Here is a 17,691-nt window from a genome sequence, read left to right on the forward strand (position 1 = left end):
CTTTTTTTTTGGCCTTCTTTCATTGTTATTCATCCCTCTGTTGGTTCTGGCTTTAGGACTCCTTGTAGTATTTTTTGGAGTGGTGGTTTAGTCATAATGAAATTCCAGAGTTTCTGTTCGTCTGGGAAGGTCCTTATTCTTTCTTCATAGAGGAAGGAAAGCTTTGTGGGATAGAGTATTCTTGGTTGGCATCTGTTGTCTTGAAGTCTGTTGACTATGTCCCTGTATTCTCTCCTTGTCCATAGTGTTTCTTTGGAGAAGTCTGAGGTCAGTCTGATTGGTTTTCCTTTGTATGTTATCTGTTTCTTCTCTCTTGTCAGCTTCATTATTTTTTCCTTTTCTTGGATTCTTGGGGGCTTTACTATTATGTGTTTTGCTGTATTTTTCCTTTAATCATGGAAGTTTGGTGGTTTTCTTGCTTCTTGTATGTTTATTTTCAGCTCCTTCATGTTTGGGAAGTTCTCTTCAATTATTTCCTTGAATATTTTCTCTGTTCCTAGGTCTCTCTCCTCTCCTTCTGGGATTCCTATAACTCTTATATTTCCTTTCCTCATGGAGTCAGATAGTTCCCGAAGTTTTTTTTTTGGTCTTTTTCCTTCGTACTTCTCTTTTCTTTTCTGTTTTGGTTCTTTTTATTTCTGTGTCTTCAAGAGTACTTATTTGTTCTTCCATTTCATCTATTCTGCTTTCATTGCTTTTTCCAGAGTTCTTTAGCGCCTCCATTAATTCTTTGATCTCCTGCATTTCTTTTACTTCACTCTTTAGGGACTCAGTTTCATTCTTGTGATCGTTGATTATTTTTCCCTTATCATTGTTTTCCTTTATGACTTCTGTCAGTTTTTTAATGACGGCAATTTTAAATTCTCTTTCTGGAAGGCTCAGAAGTTCTTCCAAGTCACTGTTGTGGCCATCTGATGGGTGGTTTTCTTTTTGTGGTGTGTCTTTCTCCTGAGGAGTTGCTAGGTCGCATATAGTTTTTCTTCTCCCTGCTGCCTGTCTTCTAATTTGCCGTATGCTTTGGGAAACTTCTGCTGGTACTGGCTGACATCTTTTTGGTGTGCTCTTTGTGGGGAGTCGGAAACTGGTAGTCCAAACGAGTCAAATATTGTTATGCCAGAAGTCTAGTGAGGCAGTGGTACTTTTGAGTATGTTAATGGTCGCTGTCACAGAATATTTCCTCCTTCTGTGTTTAATTACAAAGGTGTTTCTTGAAGTCCCACAAACCTCTCTGGAGGTGGGGCAGCTGGATTGCACTCTGGGTTCCAAAAAAACTGGATCCCCCTCTGGGTTCCAACTTCCTGCCAGGCAGGACCAGGCTTGTGGGGGCCTTCAGCTCACCTCTGACTGTGCAGGGAACCTTCTCCCTTTGGCTCCTCGGGGAGCCTTCTGCTAGTTTCAAGCAGTCTTTATTGAAGAAAGTTCCCTGTTCTAAAATGGCGATGCGGAGACACACTCCCCTACTCACCAAGTTTGCCCCAGCTGTGGGTGCCTGCTCCCCCTCTGGGCTCGGACTGCTGGCCAGAAGGGGACTGGTGTGGGCAAACTTCCCAGCTCACCTCTGGCTCTGCAGGGAGCCTTCTGCCGGTTTCAAGCAGTCTTTATTGAAGAAAGGTCCCTGTTCTAAAATCTAAAACTTCTTAAGTGAAAGAATGGGAATGTACATTTGGGTCGCACATATTGCTTATGATTCACTAGTATTTATATTCACGTACCTGCTTAGTTTCACAGGAAGAAGTTTAGGAATACAAAAGGTTGTTATCAAAGTGATCCATGGGATTCTCTGCAGAAAGAATTGTGGCAGCAGTGGTGGGAGAAAATAAATGTTATCTTGAACACTGACAGTTGCCCAAGGTGAATGGTAATGCCTGTCAGGAAAACCCTATCTGCTTCTTCAAATCTGGGTGCCCACTGATGGGGATAGGAGTTGGGGAGATATATAATGACTAACAAGGACCAGGAGTTTTAAAATGGTCTAGCCACCACTACTGGGGGAAATGTATGCTTACTTGTTAACAATTGTTCAATAATCTACTTTTACTAAGAGGTTGAAATGGTAACAATTGAGAACACTGTGTCAAGTATAACTCCACTTGGCTTGAGATACATACCAACAAAATCCCCAGGCAAAATTATTATTTACCTTAAGAGTATTGGCTACAGGGCATCCCAGGTGGCACAGTGGTTGAGCGCTGGGCTGGGAAGCTGCCCACAGCCTCTGCAGCACCAGTATGATCCCCAGCCGCCGGCGAGAGTTCCACATGGCACACAGATCTCTCCTGCCACTCCCACTGCTCCCCTCAGCAGTGTACTTTGTCAGTCTGCCTGTTCTGCTCCCTGTTCTGGCTCTGGTGAATTCTCTCACCCTTCCACATTTCTGATTGTACCCAGTGCTTGTATAAATAAATAAATAAATAAATAAATCTTTAAAAAATTTTAAAAAAGAGTATTGGCTACACCTCTGTGGTATTTAAACATGATATTGTGATGGCTTTATGTTCCTTTTTAGTAGGAGGGGCTCCAAAGTTCTATTAACACACTTCTATTTTATTCACAGTAGAGTCTGACTCAATTTTCTTAACCCACCCCTCATTTATGTAGGAAATCTTAGTGTGGCCATATTTTCTACTACTCTTTTAATCTTTCAGTATTAACAACAGACTTAAAATTACTTCAATGTAGGTTGATAAAAGTAACCATATAAAAATATTTCCTCTTTGGGCTTGCAGTTCTCCTGTTCGAACACACCATTCCCATCTCATTCTTCTCTACCTCCAACAAACTTTATTTGCACCAAGTTCTCTTGTGCTAATCTATGCAACCCCTGGCAGCCCTCAATATTTTACAGTCCTCTGACTTCATTAAGGAATACTGGAGGCCAAAAATTGGATAGTTGCTCACATGCATCATTCATTATAACAGTATAGTAAACTTATCTCTTGAGTACATTTGGCTTTCTTAAAATTAAAAGATTTATGTGAAAATTAGAAATTAAATTCATAATCAACTGGCTTCCTGTAAGCAATACCACCACTGCCATTTATCCACTACCAAGAAGATAAATTACCTCAATGGTCAAGTGTTGGAAATGCAGGGTTATATAACTATGAGGTATTGAATGATTTCCATGTTGAGTAACGTGGGCTGGGCTGATATACAACTTTGCATGTTTTTGTTTCTAGTCTAGACAGTTTTGAGTATAAAAATGTATTGCCTTATATGTTTACCAGTATGGTTAAGAGAAAAATTTGCATAAAGAGTATACTGAAATCTGCTGTCTAACTTCCTTTCTCCCTTTGTCTCCTTAATGATTGCTCACAGTATGGAATTTGTTTGAAAAACTTTTCAGCTTGTTTAAAATTTATCATGCCTCAACCCAAACAGCATGGATATCTGAGAGAAAGAACTTTGTAACTTCTAAGTGGATAGATAATATTTATGACAAAAGTCTGTGCTGATGACAGGGAAAGAGTACAGAATAATTGAATTAAATGAAAATTCATGCCTCAGGAAAGGGCAACTTTTTATTACAAAACTAGAACCAGGAGAAGCTGAGAAGAAACAAACTTCACTTTATACTCCATTCAGTTTTTAAAATTTATTTTATAGTTATGTCAGCATATACCTGAAATGGTAGTTAAATCCTCAAAGCTGTTTTTTTCTCCCTCCTGCCCCACACAAAGTAATTTAGAGTAGACTGATGTCTGAAATAGAAGGATAAAACATTTCCTTTCATCATTCAAAAAAACCTTAATATTAGGTTTGTGTTACATTTCAATGTTGGCCAATTCTTTCTGATTACTTTTAAATTATAGCTTTTCTATGATAACATGCAACTCAGCATCTTCAGCAGCTTTGCATTGGTAACAAGACATACCACTATTAACACTCTAAATTACAGCTCCTTGGCCTTCTCCATACACACACACATTATTCCATTTGAAGTGAAATGTAAGAATGTTTAAAGTCTCTCCCAGCTGGAACATTCCATGAACCTATGAAAAGCAAATTTTCTATCTCTCTTGCCACATTTATAGGATGCTGCCTACAACTGTCTAGTCATCTGAACAATGTCTTGCTCTTGTTATATGAAATGAGAGAAGATGTTAAACATCATGTTAGCTAATCTTACAGCAAAATAAAGACAAAACCACAAGGGTGATATAGAGGAATGGATTGAAAATTAGATCCCCAGTTACTGAGTGGCAAATAAATACTGTGGGAATTAATTACTCTGCACACAAGAGTCAGGCTTCTTGTTTCTTAATACAGGCAGTGGCCAGCTGTATTGATAAACTCCACATCCCTGTGTCTTTGTGTGGACATGGAAGGGAGGGTGGTGAGAAAATGATCCACTGGAAGGAGATGGCTTCTGGTTTCCTTTTATACCTCCTTTGGAAACATGGGGCAGCAGAGCAAAATCACCCAACTAGTTAGTGTCCCTGTAGTCTCTAGTTTCTATGTTTGTCATGTCTTCTACTCCAAGTCTCAATAAAAACAGTACTTAATACAGGAACTCAAATGCTTCATCTCAGGTAATTGTGCATATTACAGATAGTGAAAATATATATATGCAGTATATATAGTATATGTATATGCATTATATATATAAAAATTTTTTGTTCTATAATGTATATTATCCTTATTACTGCTATAGATTTGGATTTTATATATTTCATAATACCCTTAAGAAAAAAATTAACTCATTCAAATATTATTACCAGATTTTGTGGCATATGTGACATTTAATCTAAATAATATTTAAATAATAATGTTGGTGGGGGAGTTGTTATCCAGAACACTGAGCTTGAACACTATGATTTTCCATTCAGTGTTTAGAATGTAATAGCCACAAGATGAACAAGATCAATAAATGCTGTCTTCTTGGTACATTGTCCTCCATTAGAGAGATCACATCACTCATAGGCCCTATGGAATGGATTTCTTTAAATCATTGATGTGATACTCTAAGGTGGAAAATGTCAAGCTTAGACGCATTTATTGTTGTACTTTCTGTTTTTACACTCTGACTGTCATACAGTGTAGCTCAGTGTTCTGGATAACAACTCCACCAAACTTTTTCAATCATTAATTATTATGTCAACATCTGATGGATATTAAACCTCATAATTAAATTTAATTTTTATCAATAAGGAAATATTCTTTCATTTTGTTTTCTTCTCATACTTTTAGTCTGTTACACTACTAAATCATGTCACTATTGTCCATAATTATAAAAAACCAATTAATTAATGGCATTTCCTACATGACTCTTAAAAATCTCTGAGGGTATGAGAGTCAGACTCATTGTCTCATATCATCATGATTTTACAATTGAACCATTTTGTTATTTAGTATATCTGGTAATGTTTTAGTTGTTAAGCAAATTTCCATGATTTTCATTTTACTTTTCTGCTAACAGAAAAGGGATGAAATTAACATGGCTAGAATTTTTGCAGATTTCAGTAGGCTGGAATCTAGATCATTTATTAATTTTAGAAAAAGTGAGTACAGATATTACTTGGCTAAAAATCAAAGTTTGAAGACAGAAAGCTGCTTTGCCTTCACTAAAGTATGGCATATGAAATACCACCATCTTCTTTTGATATTATTATCACAACAAAATAGTTTGCAAAACAGTAACAACAAAAACTTTAGCATTTAAAAGTATCTGTATAGATAATGACCATTTGGAAGTATTTCCTTATTTTACTTACTCCCTAAGGTCTGTGCATTAAAAAAAATAAAAATTGTATTTTTCAAGAACAATTAAAGCAGGCACAAAGAAAGTTCTTTTCCTCAACCCACAAATGAGAATTCTTTGCATCCTTCAAAGCTGAGCTAAGGTACCACTTGGTGAGACCTTCTCTGAATGTCTCATCTGGACGAGATTTATCTCTTTGACTGTAATACTATAGTTTCATAGATCTCAGTATTTCCTGTCTTGAATTAGGTTGAACTATTACTGTGGTTGTGGCTCATAAGCTAATATTACACTTGGTTCTAGTAGTAATTACTATTAAAGTTAGTTTCACTGAATATTATGTTATTCATACATGAAATACTGCCCTTACTGATGTGTAAGCTCCTTTAGGTTTAGATGCTGACACGATTTTTACTGTGATTCTTTACCACACATGGAAAAGTGCATGGGGAAGAGAAGATACTTATAATTTATTAATTGTTATTTATTTAGATAATGAATGTGTATTTCAGTCTATACTTTATAATGATAATCAAACAGCAAACATAGCCAGGAAGGTTGACTTACTTTCCAAATTCTCATATTTTGTTTGTCATCCTCACAATTAATCCCAGAGAGTTGAGCTTACTTTCAAATCTGTAACTTGGTCAATTTACCAAAATAAACAACTACTATTACTAACAGCTAAATCAAATGGTGTTTGCTATGTGTCAAGCATTGTTTTAATTGATGTGTATATACTCAGTTAATCTTCCTAACAACAGAGTGAGGTATCGCACAGACTGAACAGACAGCATACAAAATCAGAAAGCAATAAGTGAGGGAAGTAGGATTGAAACCAGGCAGAGTTCATTTGTTTAATTACTTCATTCTGATTATAGCACTATAGTATAATATAATAATTGTATAAGCTGGGGAGAACTTCCACGGGTCATACATTACTCCAGAAGTTTCCAATTAAAGTAGTAGTAACCATGGCTGGCTATGTAGGTTAATAAGTTCTACACTAGAATTTGACTAATTCCAGATAAAGCAATTCTGCAATTCTTTAGTTATTTTACTGTCTAAAAATTTTGGTTAAAAATGGATTGTTCTAGTCAGTGTACTACGTAACTTAATCACATTTCCTATCTCCTTCAGTGTTCCTACCTCCCCGTGAGGAAGGAAGTGTTGTTTCAATTTTTTCAGGGACATATCAAGTACACAAAGGTTAAAATAATGCAGTTTGATTTAGTTTTTTTTTTTTCTCCTCAACACAGCTTACTCTCTTGGTTGGGAAATCAAATTCAGACCAAACTTTCATTTTCTAGATGAAATAATGATGCTATTTCAACATTTAAAAAAAAAAAAAATCTCTGGGTTGGTTAACTTTTACTGCAGATACAAAGCAGCCAACCCTTTTGAAGTTTCACTGACTCAAAAAATAGAACCAAAAAATTGTAGAGGCTCATTAATCACTAGTTTTATTCCTCTGTCTATGTAGAAATAGAACTGAAAGAAGAGTAAGAGTGCACTTTCCTACTTGCTTAAAATTCCTTTGAAAACTGTGAGGTAATCTCTAAAGTAGTACTATAATTTTCTTGACAGAAAATTATCTGTAGAACAGAGATCATGTTGGCAGCAATGGGTAAATACTTTATTTCTAAGAACTTGAGCCAGAAAAATGAACAGGAGTTGGCACCCTTGTGTTTAGTGCCCAGATAACAGAGGCCCAGCCCTGTAATGTAGGTTATGCCAGTTATTCCAAATTTTGTGGATACTGGCACTTCTTCGAGAGAGGCAGCCAAAACCTATGGCGGTTTTGTTGGTATTAAAAGATTAATAAGTTGGTCCTGGTTTATAGTAACAAAAATCCATGAGGAAGAAACTAAATCAGAGTCACTGTTATGATAGCTTCTAATGTGCAACTGGCTCTGAAATAACCATTACTTATTTAAAATAACATCATAAATGTGTATTAATTTTTGGTCCAATAAAAGCTGATTTTGGGTTACTGTAAATTTATTAATGATCTCGTTATGAATAATGTAAATTTGCAGTTTTGGTCCAACTTACAGCTTGGATCAGAGGCCCATCACACATTATAACTACTTTTTCAAAAATATCTGGAATAACAGATCTAATTGCTCTGGTTCAGAGTATTTTTTTTTCCTTAAAAGCAACTGGTTGCAAATATCCCTACTTTATGTGGTTTTCAAAATAGAAATTAAATAGAAATTTACTACCGTCTGACAATCTCGCAACAAATATTGCTCAATCTCCTAGACTCATTTGTCTTTCACTCTCTTACTCCTTTATTCCTGTCATCTCCCTTCTGTTCCACTTCTAAGTGCCTCAAAGCAACATTAACCAGAAAAGCTATAGAATTACTAAACATGTGACATCCCAAAATTCTTGATTATGTATTCCTCAGCAAGCATGTGTACTACTTATAAACTATAATACCTATATTTCTAAATTAATATTCATATATAACAAAGACTTGAAAGCAGATGTGTATTCTTATATTTTCATCTACATTTATCCTTGCCCACTCGACTCAGAAAACTGTGTAAATTCTAAATAACATTTACTACTCACAGATTGCTATATAACTAATTGGTTACATTAATTGATTGTTTTGTAGCAAAGGGTAATAGTAATCTTAAACTTGCATCAGAAACTCAGATTTTTACAGAGTTCTCTCTCTTCTTCCTCATGCCCTGTCTAATATGGAACCAGCAGAATAAACAGAGGTTCCATTAAGGTTTAAAGCTTGGGATATCTGGTCACTAGTTTGAGTTGTATGACTTCATTTCTGCATCTTTATAACGTTGACTCTTGACACCCTGATATTGTTTTATGAAAAAAAATTCTTTAATGTTAGAGGGATGTGTGTATTCACTCAAACACTGGTGAACAGGGTTCTCAGCACTGAGCTGGATGCTATAGATACAAAATTGAGAAACTGCCCCCAGTGGGTTATGTTTTAGTTAGCAATACTGAGATAAAATGAATTTCAAGTATACATAGGAGAGACAAGTCCTATGTGGGTGTAGAGAGAATTGAGCAACTAACTTGGCTGAGGAAATTGGGGAAAGTACCTCCAAAGTTAAAACATTTGAGGATCTCGACATATGAACTTAAGAGGGCATGGTCTTTATTCTGGTGGAAATTCAGTCTCTGAGGTTTGGCCCTACTCAGTAGAGTTTCTCATGTGAAATGATAATAACAATTGACCTCTACTTGTTCTGTAATCTCTGGAGTCAAATTCATGTTCTCTGTCTCCTCTTAAATTTCTGCTAGTGATAACCACAATTTCATCATATTGAAACAGAATATAATTGTAGCCTGCTACAAATGCACATTTTGTCAAGACTTATATTGTTTTGCCTTGTTGACTGTCATTTGTTTTTTTTCTCGGTATCTTATTTTAGCATATCATTCTTTTTATTTTTCTGTTTTCCATCCTCTCTCCCTACCCCACCCAACCCCTCTTTCTCACTACTGTTACCTCCCTTCAGTGCTAGCCTTATGTGTTAAGTAAAACAGAAGCCTTTTTTGGGAACTCCAGTAACATTTCAGGGACTCTAGACTTGCCATTGTAAGGAACTGCTTTCTAGCTCTTGATGCTAATCAAACACACAGAGTGGGGCTTGGGGTGTTGAAAATGCTCAAAATTTATTAGTGATACATTTAGTAAAATATTACATCTAGTGTAATTCTTAATCACATAATTAAATGTTTGCCCTTATAGTTGGTTTTAGGGGAATTATGTTTGTTGTGAAGTAAAATATTTGAGCTCCAAGTATCTGCAAAAAATGTTTTTGGCTTTCTGTTTGTTTATAAGGCAAAGCCCAGTTTAAATGGAATGAAGTAGCTTGATGGTTTTTAGCAGCCTAATAATACAAAATGAGCTACTTACAAAACTACCAACTTTACCTGGGACACAAACCCTGCTAAAAATATGGATGGGAAAGATTAGTGTTATCTATTTATTTACACACCTACTTGCCATCTTGCCACTTTCTTTGCCAATCCTAATCCTGCTCAACAAGTCTTTATCTTTAAAACCGGTGTAATTTTTATGTGACAGCATACTATTATTATGAACCTATCTGTTAAGTTGCATATTCTTATCCTGCTTTCCATTCCTTTCTCCTTTGTCAACTGACACTAGGCTTATTATTAAGAAACACTAATTCCTCTACAAGTCCTTGCTTTCATAGACTGTATTTTGCTTCATTAGCTTGGGGCTTTGGTTTAGCCACCTTTTTGGATTTTATTCTTAGGTAATTTTTCCCTTCCCTTTCATATTTTGCCTGTTAAATTTCTATTTTGGTTCATTCTATCTTATGCATGATTTACTGTGCTCCTTATGTCACCTATCAATGGATGTTACCATCTCCAAATTAAAGACTCTCATAGAGGTATCAGGTAATAGAAAGGAACAAGGTAACTTGAGGTATTTATAGCATAAATGATATATTTTATAATTTATTGCTGGAATGTGAATTTTTGTCTATGTGGAATTTGGTGTTCTCTCAAAGTTCAGATCATTTTTGTGTTATCTTTTGTAGTTTATTTCACTTTGTAATATGGATTATGTGAGTAAATAAAAGCATGTTTATACATTTACGTAACTGGGCCTCCCTGGTGTCACAGGGGTTAAGAAGCAGACTATGAAGCTATCTGCAGCCACTGCGGCACGAGTTCAATCCTCAGCCAGGGCGCTACCCACATGGCGCAGCAGACCTCTCCTGACTCGCCCGCTGCTCCCCTCGGCAGTGAATTTCAGTCGATCTGCTTGTTTTATTCCCCACTCTGTCTTTGGTGTATCCTCTCACTCCCCACACCTCTGGCCTGTACCCCAGTTCTTGTATGCATAAATAAATAAATCTTAAAAAAATATACATTCACATAACCATTATGCTATTCAAGAATTTGGGAAATATTTAAGTATTCTCTAGAGATAACTTAATTTTTTTAAAAGATTTATTTGTTTATACAAGAACTGGGGTACAGGCCAGATGCGCGTGAGGGTGAGAGGATTCACCAGAGACAGAGTTGGAAACAGAACAGGCAGACTGACTGAAATACACTGCTGAGGGGAGCAGCGGGGGCGACAGGAGAGGCCTGCCGCGCCATGTGGGACCCTTGCCGGCTGGCTGGGATTGAACCAGCACTGCAGAGGCTGTGGACAGCCTCTGCAGTGCTGCACTCAACCACCTGCGCCACCAGGGAGGCTGAGAAGATTTAATTTTTGACTCTCTTTAATTAGTAAACCACCATCAAGAACAAATACACTAGGTCTTTAAATAAGTCAAACCTCAACTCTACCCTACATATTTTCCACCTTCATATCTCATTTGTTTTAAAGAGACCACTTCTTAGACAGTCTCCCTCCTCCAGATTTCTTTGAAATTTGTCTCTACGAATTGTTGTTAACCAGCTGCCTTACCCCAAAGGCACACCCATGACCTATAAGCTCTGGTCATGTCCCATATGACCTTCTGGCTCATTTTCCAATGTCTGCTTGTCCTCCGCTAATCTGTTCGATTTTAGGGCCTTCAATTCATATTTCATGTCATATATTTAGGGAAATTATTATTCCCCATATTTAAGGGAATTATTAGCTTAAAAGGCCAATATTTTCTTACAGTACAAACACAGTTCTTTCCAATTGAGGTTCCTGTGCCTATACTTGATGGCCAGAAATATCAGTGGAAAGTCGGAAATACATCATGCAAAACAATGGACACCTGCCAAGATTTTTAGGTTCAGGGAATGATAACTTATAGCTAAAGTACATTATCTCTATGGGCCTCCCCTGGTGGCACAGCGGTTGAGCACTGGGCTGCGAAGCTGCCTGCAGCCTCTGCAGCACCCGTTCGATCCCCCGCCGCCAGCGAGAATCCCACATGGCACGCAGACCTCTCCTGCCGCTCCTGCTGCTCCCCTCAGCAGTGTATTTGTCAGTCTGCCTGTTCTGTTCCCCGCTCTGGCTCTGGTGAATTCTCTCACCCTCCTGCGCTTCTGACTGTACCCAGTACTTGTATAAATAAATAAATCTTAAAAAAAAAAAAGTTTAAAAAAAAGTACATTATCTCTAAAGAACTATTTCAGTACATCCTAAGAATCACTCCTAAAAGTTCTGTTTGTGTTTTTCTTTATTCAAGTCATAAAATCTCGAATATGTCCTGACCAAAAAAATTTCCTGTTCATAAAGTCAGTAAAGGATTTAGTTCACTCTCATGACCATCATATAATAAACTAACTAAAGTTCCCAAATTGTATTGGCTTATATTCCATTTCACTGTTCTAAGCTATAATCTTAAAGCTGTCATCATAACTTTCAAGATACAGGGCCTCCCCTGGTGGTGCAGCGGTTGAGCGATGGGCTGCAAAGCTGCCCACAGCCTCTGCAGCACCGGTTCGATCCCTGGCCACTGGTGAGGGGTCCACATGGTGTGGCAGGAGAGGTCTGTCCCGCTGCTCCCCTCAGCAGTGTATTTCTTCATCAGTCTGCCTGTTTGGTTCCCTGCTCTGTCTCTGGTGAATCCTCTCACCCTCCCGCGCTTCTGACTGTACCCAGTGCTTGTATAAATAAATAAATAAATCTTAAAAAAAAAAAAACTTTCAAGATACAGACAATTGAGCAAAGTCTCCAGAATCTTGCACCTATTACTTTACAGATGTGAAAATGGGGCTCACATATCTCTCCAAATGCTTATCTAAATCATTTGCACTGTCATTAGGAATTCAGCAGCTGGTTGGAAGCCTTATTGATATTTTGAAAATATTTATAACTATTTTATTCAATTTCATAAAAGTAATAATAATAATAGACACATAAAGTGTCACTACGTTCCATGCAAAAAATGCTTCAAATAACTTATATCTATGTATGTATTTATATCTACTGTATATCTAATATTGGTTTGCTTTTGTATTCCTATTTATTGTATGCATTTTGACCATAATTCTATCATTTTATAAAATTATAAAGAGTAAAAGTAAAAATTTCTGCTTCTATTCTTTTAGTTCTATTAACTGATATTACAATTCTTTGCCTAATTTGGCCAGTGTGTTGCATATTCTTACTTAGTCATAAGGAAGGGTTTAAATTCCTGTCCATATTTATATCAAATTATATTGATATGTGTGTATGTGTGTGTGTGTACACTCATTTTGTTTATATATATATATGTTTAATTTATGTTTATGCTAGTTTTCTGTGATGACAGTCAACCTATAGCATAAACAACACAATTTAGTTTATTATTGGAATGTGAAATATTTGTCCAAAGGTGAAATAGGCGTCTTGTTAAAGTACGGTTCATTTGTGTATCATTTTTTTAGAGTTTATTCACTTTGTAATATGAATTATGTCATGTGAATATAAACATATATAAGTATATATGTATGTATACATACACAAATATACACACACGAATGAATCATATAAGGTTACAATGTGCTATATACATTGACCTGCCATTTTTTTTTTTTTTTTTCAGGAAAACTGTATCATGAGTATCACTCAAAGTCAGTGTGCATGGCTCTTACCTTACCTTTTTAATGGCTGCATAGTATTTCAGACTATAGATGAACAATATTTAAACTGTTCTTTACTGATGTTAATTTGGGTCATTTCTCTTTTTTTGTCAGCAACATACAATATAATATTGAACATTTCTGTACAAAACTTTTTATGAATTTGTTTTAATATTTCTTTTGATCAAGCTTTAGAATGGCTAATTGCCAATTTAAAGGTATGTTCCACTCATTTAATGATAAGTAAAACAAAATTCTTATATATTTTGCTTCAAGAGGTGTCTGCCATACCATACTTCTAGAACAAATTGTAAATCTGAAATTAGGTATTTAATCTGTTCATTTCAAAGCATCCCAAATGACTGATAGAGTCAAAGTAAATACCCCACCAGATAATGCCACAATACTTTAGAGTGATGAAATGCTTAAAATAGAATATTTAAGTTAGAATTTGTAAATGAGATATAATTACAGCTCTTATAATGTGACCATGCTATAGTGACATGTCCAAGAGCAAATTCTTTCCAACATTCTTCCTATTGATATAAATGTCCAAGTGGTGAGCATATGTTTCTGGAATGTTTAATGTTTCTGTCTGCAGTTGGGCAGAGTTTGTCTTATTTTAGGGGAGCTATGTCATAGGTCAGTTAATACATTCTTATGTCATTATTGTATCCCCTCCAACAGATTTGATAGGCTATATAGAAATTTCTGAAAAAGTGACCTAAGCATTCCAGTCATAACAACTTTATGGAGCATTAACATTTTAATACAATTTATGTAAGAAAGGAAGACTTTGCCAGAAGCACAGAATGCTCTGTTGGCATATAGTATGAACACATTGATCTTTTTCTGTAGAGTATTTGACTTCATTTAAACTAACTCATGACACGTTACTGATCTAGTTTGTTAGCAAAACCACAGTTTATGAAAACCAGATTTCTTTACCACAAAGAGAGATGGAGACTTTTTTTTCTCATTGCAGTTAGCCCCAGTGGAACAGAATTGCGAACATTAGTTTTGTGTTAGGAGAATTGCAACTATGGATTAATATTATATTAAGCTAAGGGCAAGGAAATATGTTTTAATATGTTTACACGAAAGTATCCAAACTGCAGGGAGTTTTATTTTTTTTTTCAATGCCAATGGCTAAGTTGGATTCATGAAAGAAATTGTACTTGGATTTATATCATGATTATAGAGCACTACATTGTTGAAAGAATTTTGGGGAAATCCTAAAGATAAGACAAATTTTAGTCATGTTCACTAGCTAAACTATGCTCATGTAGCTCCACTTCAATACTGCTTCTCTCATTTGGAAACTTCTTAGGGAGAATGAGAATGGCATCTATAGAAGTAGTCAAAGGGACATCAGTAAGAAATATAATAATAATTTTAGTTCTTAGCTATTGAAAATAATGCTGGATTAAATATGGAGTTGCATATATCTCTTCAATTTGGTGTTCTTGTATTTTTTGAGTAAAGACCCAAAAGTGGTATAACACAGAAGTGATATTCCAATTCCATATGGAATATCTATTTTTAACTTGTTGAAGAATCTCCACATTGCTTTACATATTGGCACTTTTTAGTCAAGAGTTAAAAAGTAATCAATATATATGTAAATAGTGAATGTGTCAAGGTATTTAAATAGAATAGGCATGTTTTTGGGGGGTACACTGTTTTTTATGTAAAAATGTCTTTTTAATATGTGATCTATAGACCTCTTTTATTATGATAAATATACACTTTGCAGGGAAAATGAAATAGGCCGACATAAATAATTGTTATTAAACAATAAAATGTCATGATTTTCTAGAATTTAGTGATCACTATTGAGATAGACCTTGAACTAAAAGTTATCTGTGACTAACTCCAACTAAAGGAAATGAAACTGATTCTGTCTTCCACACAGTTATAAAACAATGTTTATAAGCTATTATGAATATAATTAGTGAAATAGATAATTATGCTTTAATCTTTTAATATTTTATGGTTTCCCCAAGAAAATATTCTTTGAATTATATGGCTACACCATAGGGCAAAAGACATATCTACGCATCTCTTTAATCACAGAAAACAGTAAGTGATGCAAATTCAAAATTTCTAAAGCCAGATAATTTGTGTTTGCATCTTACCTTTCTTTTGCGAAGTCTGACTTGGTTGTCTGTGGGTTCTTGGGTGGCCAGACTCTCCTTTAAGTGTAAACACTGCATACCATCTCCACAGCTGACCTTTGTAAAACTTTTGTTTTGGTGTTCTGAGAAAGCACTGTTGTCCAGGCCATCTTCAGCTGACATTCCACTAGGGCAGGAAGGAGGCTGCAGAAGGCAACTTCCAGAATCTGCTTTTAATAATGGTAGGCCTCTGCGTGTATAACTAATAGCCAAAAACTCATCATGTGCAATACTGCAGGTGTTTCTTTCATATTCATCTTTAGGGAAGTCAGGTTTCTTTATTTGCTGAGCAGTCATAGCAGAATTAAGCAACTGCTTATTAGGTACAGTATCTTTCACATTCAAAGAATCACATGCATTTACTTCAGATGCATCTTTAATTTCACTTAAGGTTATTTCATTACAAAGCTCCAGGCTTTTACCTATCATATCAACACCTCTTCGTTCCCCCTTTTCTTCTACCAGTGCTAAATCAGCTCCCCCAGCCATTCTGCAGGAATTGTAGGAATCTTGGTTAGTTTCCATGATGGGCAATGTTTTTACTAAGAAGCCTGCTCCTCTGATGTTATGTTGGTCTGATGTTTGATGCCCTTGGGTAGTTAAAATCTGTTTATCAGTAGGATATAAATCTGAATCAGTATCCTCATCAGACATATGCACTAGTGTTTCTGTACTAGCCTCCAGGGAAAAAAACTGATCTTCACCTTTGTGGCTGTCATTTTCATCTATTTCCATTGAAATGTGACACATTGACCTCTCAGGAAAATTTCTCAGCTCCGATCCATGACAGCAGTCTGGTAGTGAAACACATTTCTCTTTGCGGTCCACATTTACAGTTGCATCTTTTTCCATACTTGCCTCCAAACTGTCAGCTACTAGTCCATGATGACATGCTATGTTATAATCATCAGAATTAAAAGGCTGTCCCATCCACTGGGTCACATGCTCTTCCCAGCTTCTCTTTCTGATAGCTACAGACATGTCATCATAGTTTAACAACAGATACAGAGATATATTCCATATGATCCCAAAGGAGATGGAACTAGATGAAAGATCACTTCAAATTCACTGATTGTAGAAGAGAGTCAGTTTTGTCATTTCACCACCTATTCAAAATTTAAAAAATATATATAGTTCAGGAAGGATTAAGTGGTTTTATAAGGCTTTTATTTAATAGCTTTAATAGTTATTTCTTTAAGAAGCAGTCTAATATTAAAAGAAACATTCACATTTAATATTTCTGGCTAAAATATCACTGATAATACTTTTAAATGCAGCTGGATTAACTTATTAATGAATAAAGATGTAAATATTGAACAGTTAAAACTCCATTAAGAAAATATTTAGATAGCAATATGTAATAAAATTTACTAGAAGAAACTTGTTGGTCTAGCTTATATGATTTCCTAATTTATTTTTGTGAAAACAAGGTCCTACAAAATCTATTCACTGGTTTGAATTGCAACACAGACCACCAGGAAATTGTTCATGCAAAACTTGAGTTACAGAGACAGCACGTGTAATGTATTAGTATATTAAAGAGTTAATGCACATCCTAAACTATCCAGATGTATTTTCTCTAGGGAATGACTTAAGAAACATGGAATAATCCAGTTTCACTGACATTAGCATACAATTCATGGATAAAATGCCTTAGGAATAATTTACATACATCCTATTACTGCTACTACTAGCTAACAAGTTAGTTATTGTTTGAAGCTTAGAAAAATTAAAAAAAAAACTTGCCCAAGAATATATCTAGTAAGTAAGTGAGCATTCTAATTAAGTCCTGGTTAGATAGCCAACAAACTTCATGGCTTCCACAGAATGAATTTCTACCTTCATTCCTCCACATATTGTTAGTCTATATAGATGGAAACTCTTCAAGCAGGAATTTAGGTGAATCAAAAATGAAATTGTGAGCATAAGACAATTAGGATAATTCTTCAGAAATTACAACCTCTTTGTTTTTTAAGGAGATTACTTCTATAAGAACGTGGCCATAAAATTTAAGTGAACCAGAAAACCAGGCATTAGGTAAAGTCATAACATAAACAAATTCCAGATATCCATCCTTTTGTGCCTTAAGTTATTCAAATCCTTAGCTAGAGGAAACAAATTATGCCAGTATAACCTCCGTCTTATAAAAATGACAATCCAAAGGTTATCCCATAATGAAACCATATATAAAAGGCTATAAAAGAAAAATCCCATTCAAAGAGCAAACAATTGTAGTTTTCACTCAACGCAAGAGCTATCAGCACATAACATAGATTG

The 17,691-nt window shown here is 35.5% G+C and overlaps 1 protein-coding gene across 1 annotated transcript in view; it reads right to left on the bottom strand.

Moving 5' to 3' along the window:
• The window catches only part of DLC1 (DLC1 Rho GTPase activating protein), a gene marked incomplete at both ends in the record, with an annotated part of 350,776 nt that extends 334,381 nt beyond the window's left edge, over positions 1–16,395 (bottom strand). The window contains one exon of the mRNA XM_084231354.1: positions 15,376–16,395. Within this exon, the coding sequence (XP_084087480.1) occupies positions 15,376–16,395 (1,020 nt within the window). The remainder of the gene's footprint in view (positions 1–15,375) is intronic.
• Between the last annotated feature and the right edge of the window lie 1,296 nt (positions 16,396–17,691).

The sequence above is a fragment of the Talpa europaea genome, assembly GCF_964194135.1.
Source record: "Talpa europaea genome assembly, chromosome: 4".
In the NCBI taxonomy this organism is placed as follows: Eukaryota; Metazoa; Chordata; class Mammalia; order Eulipotyphla; family Talpidae; genus Talpa; species Talpa europaea.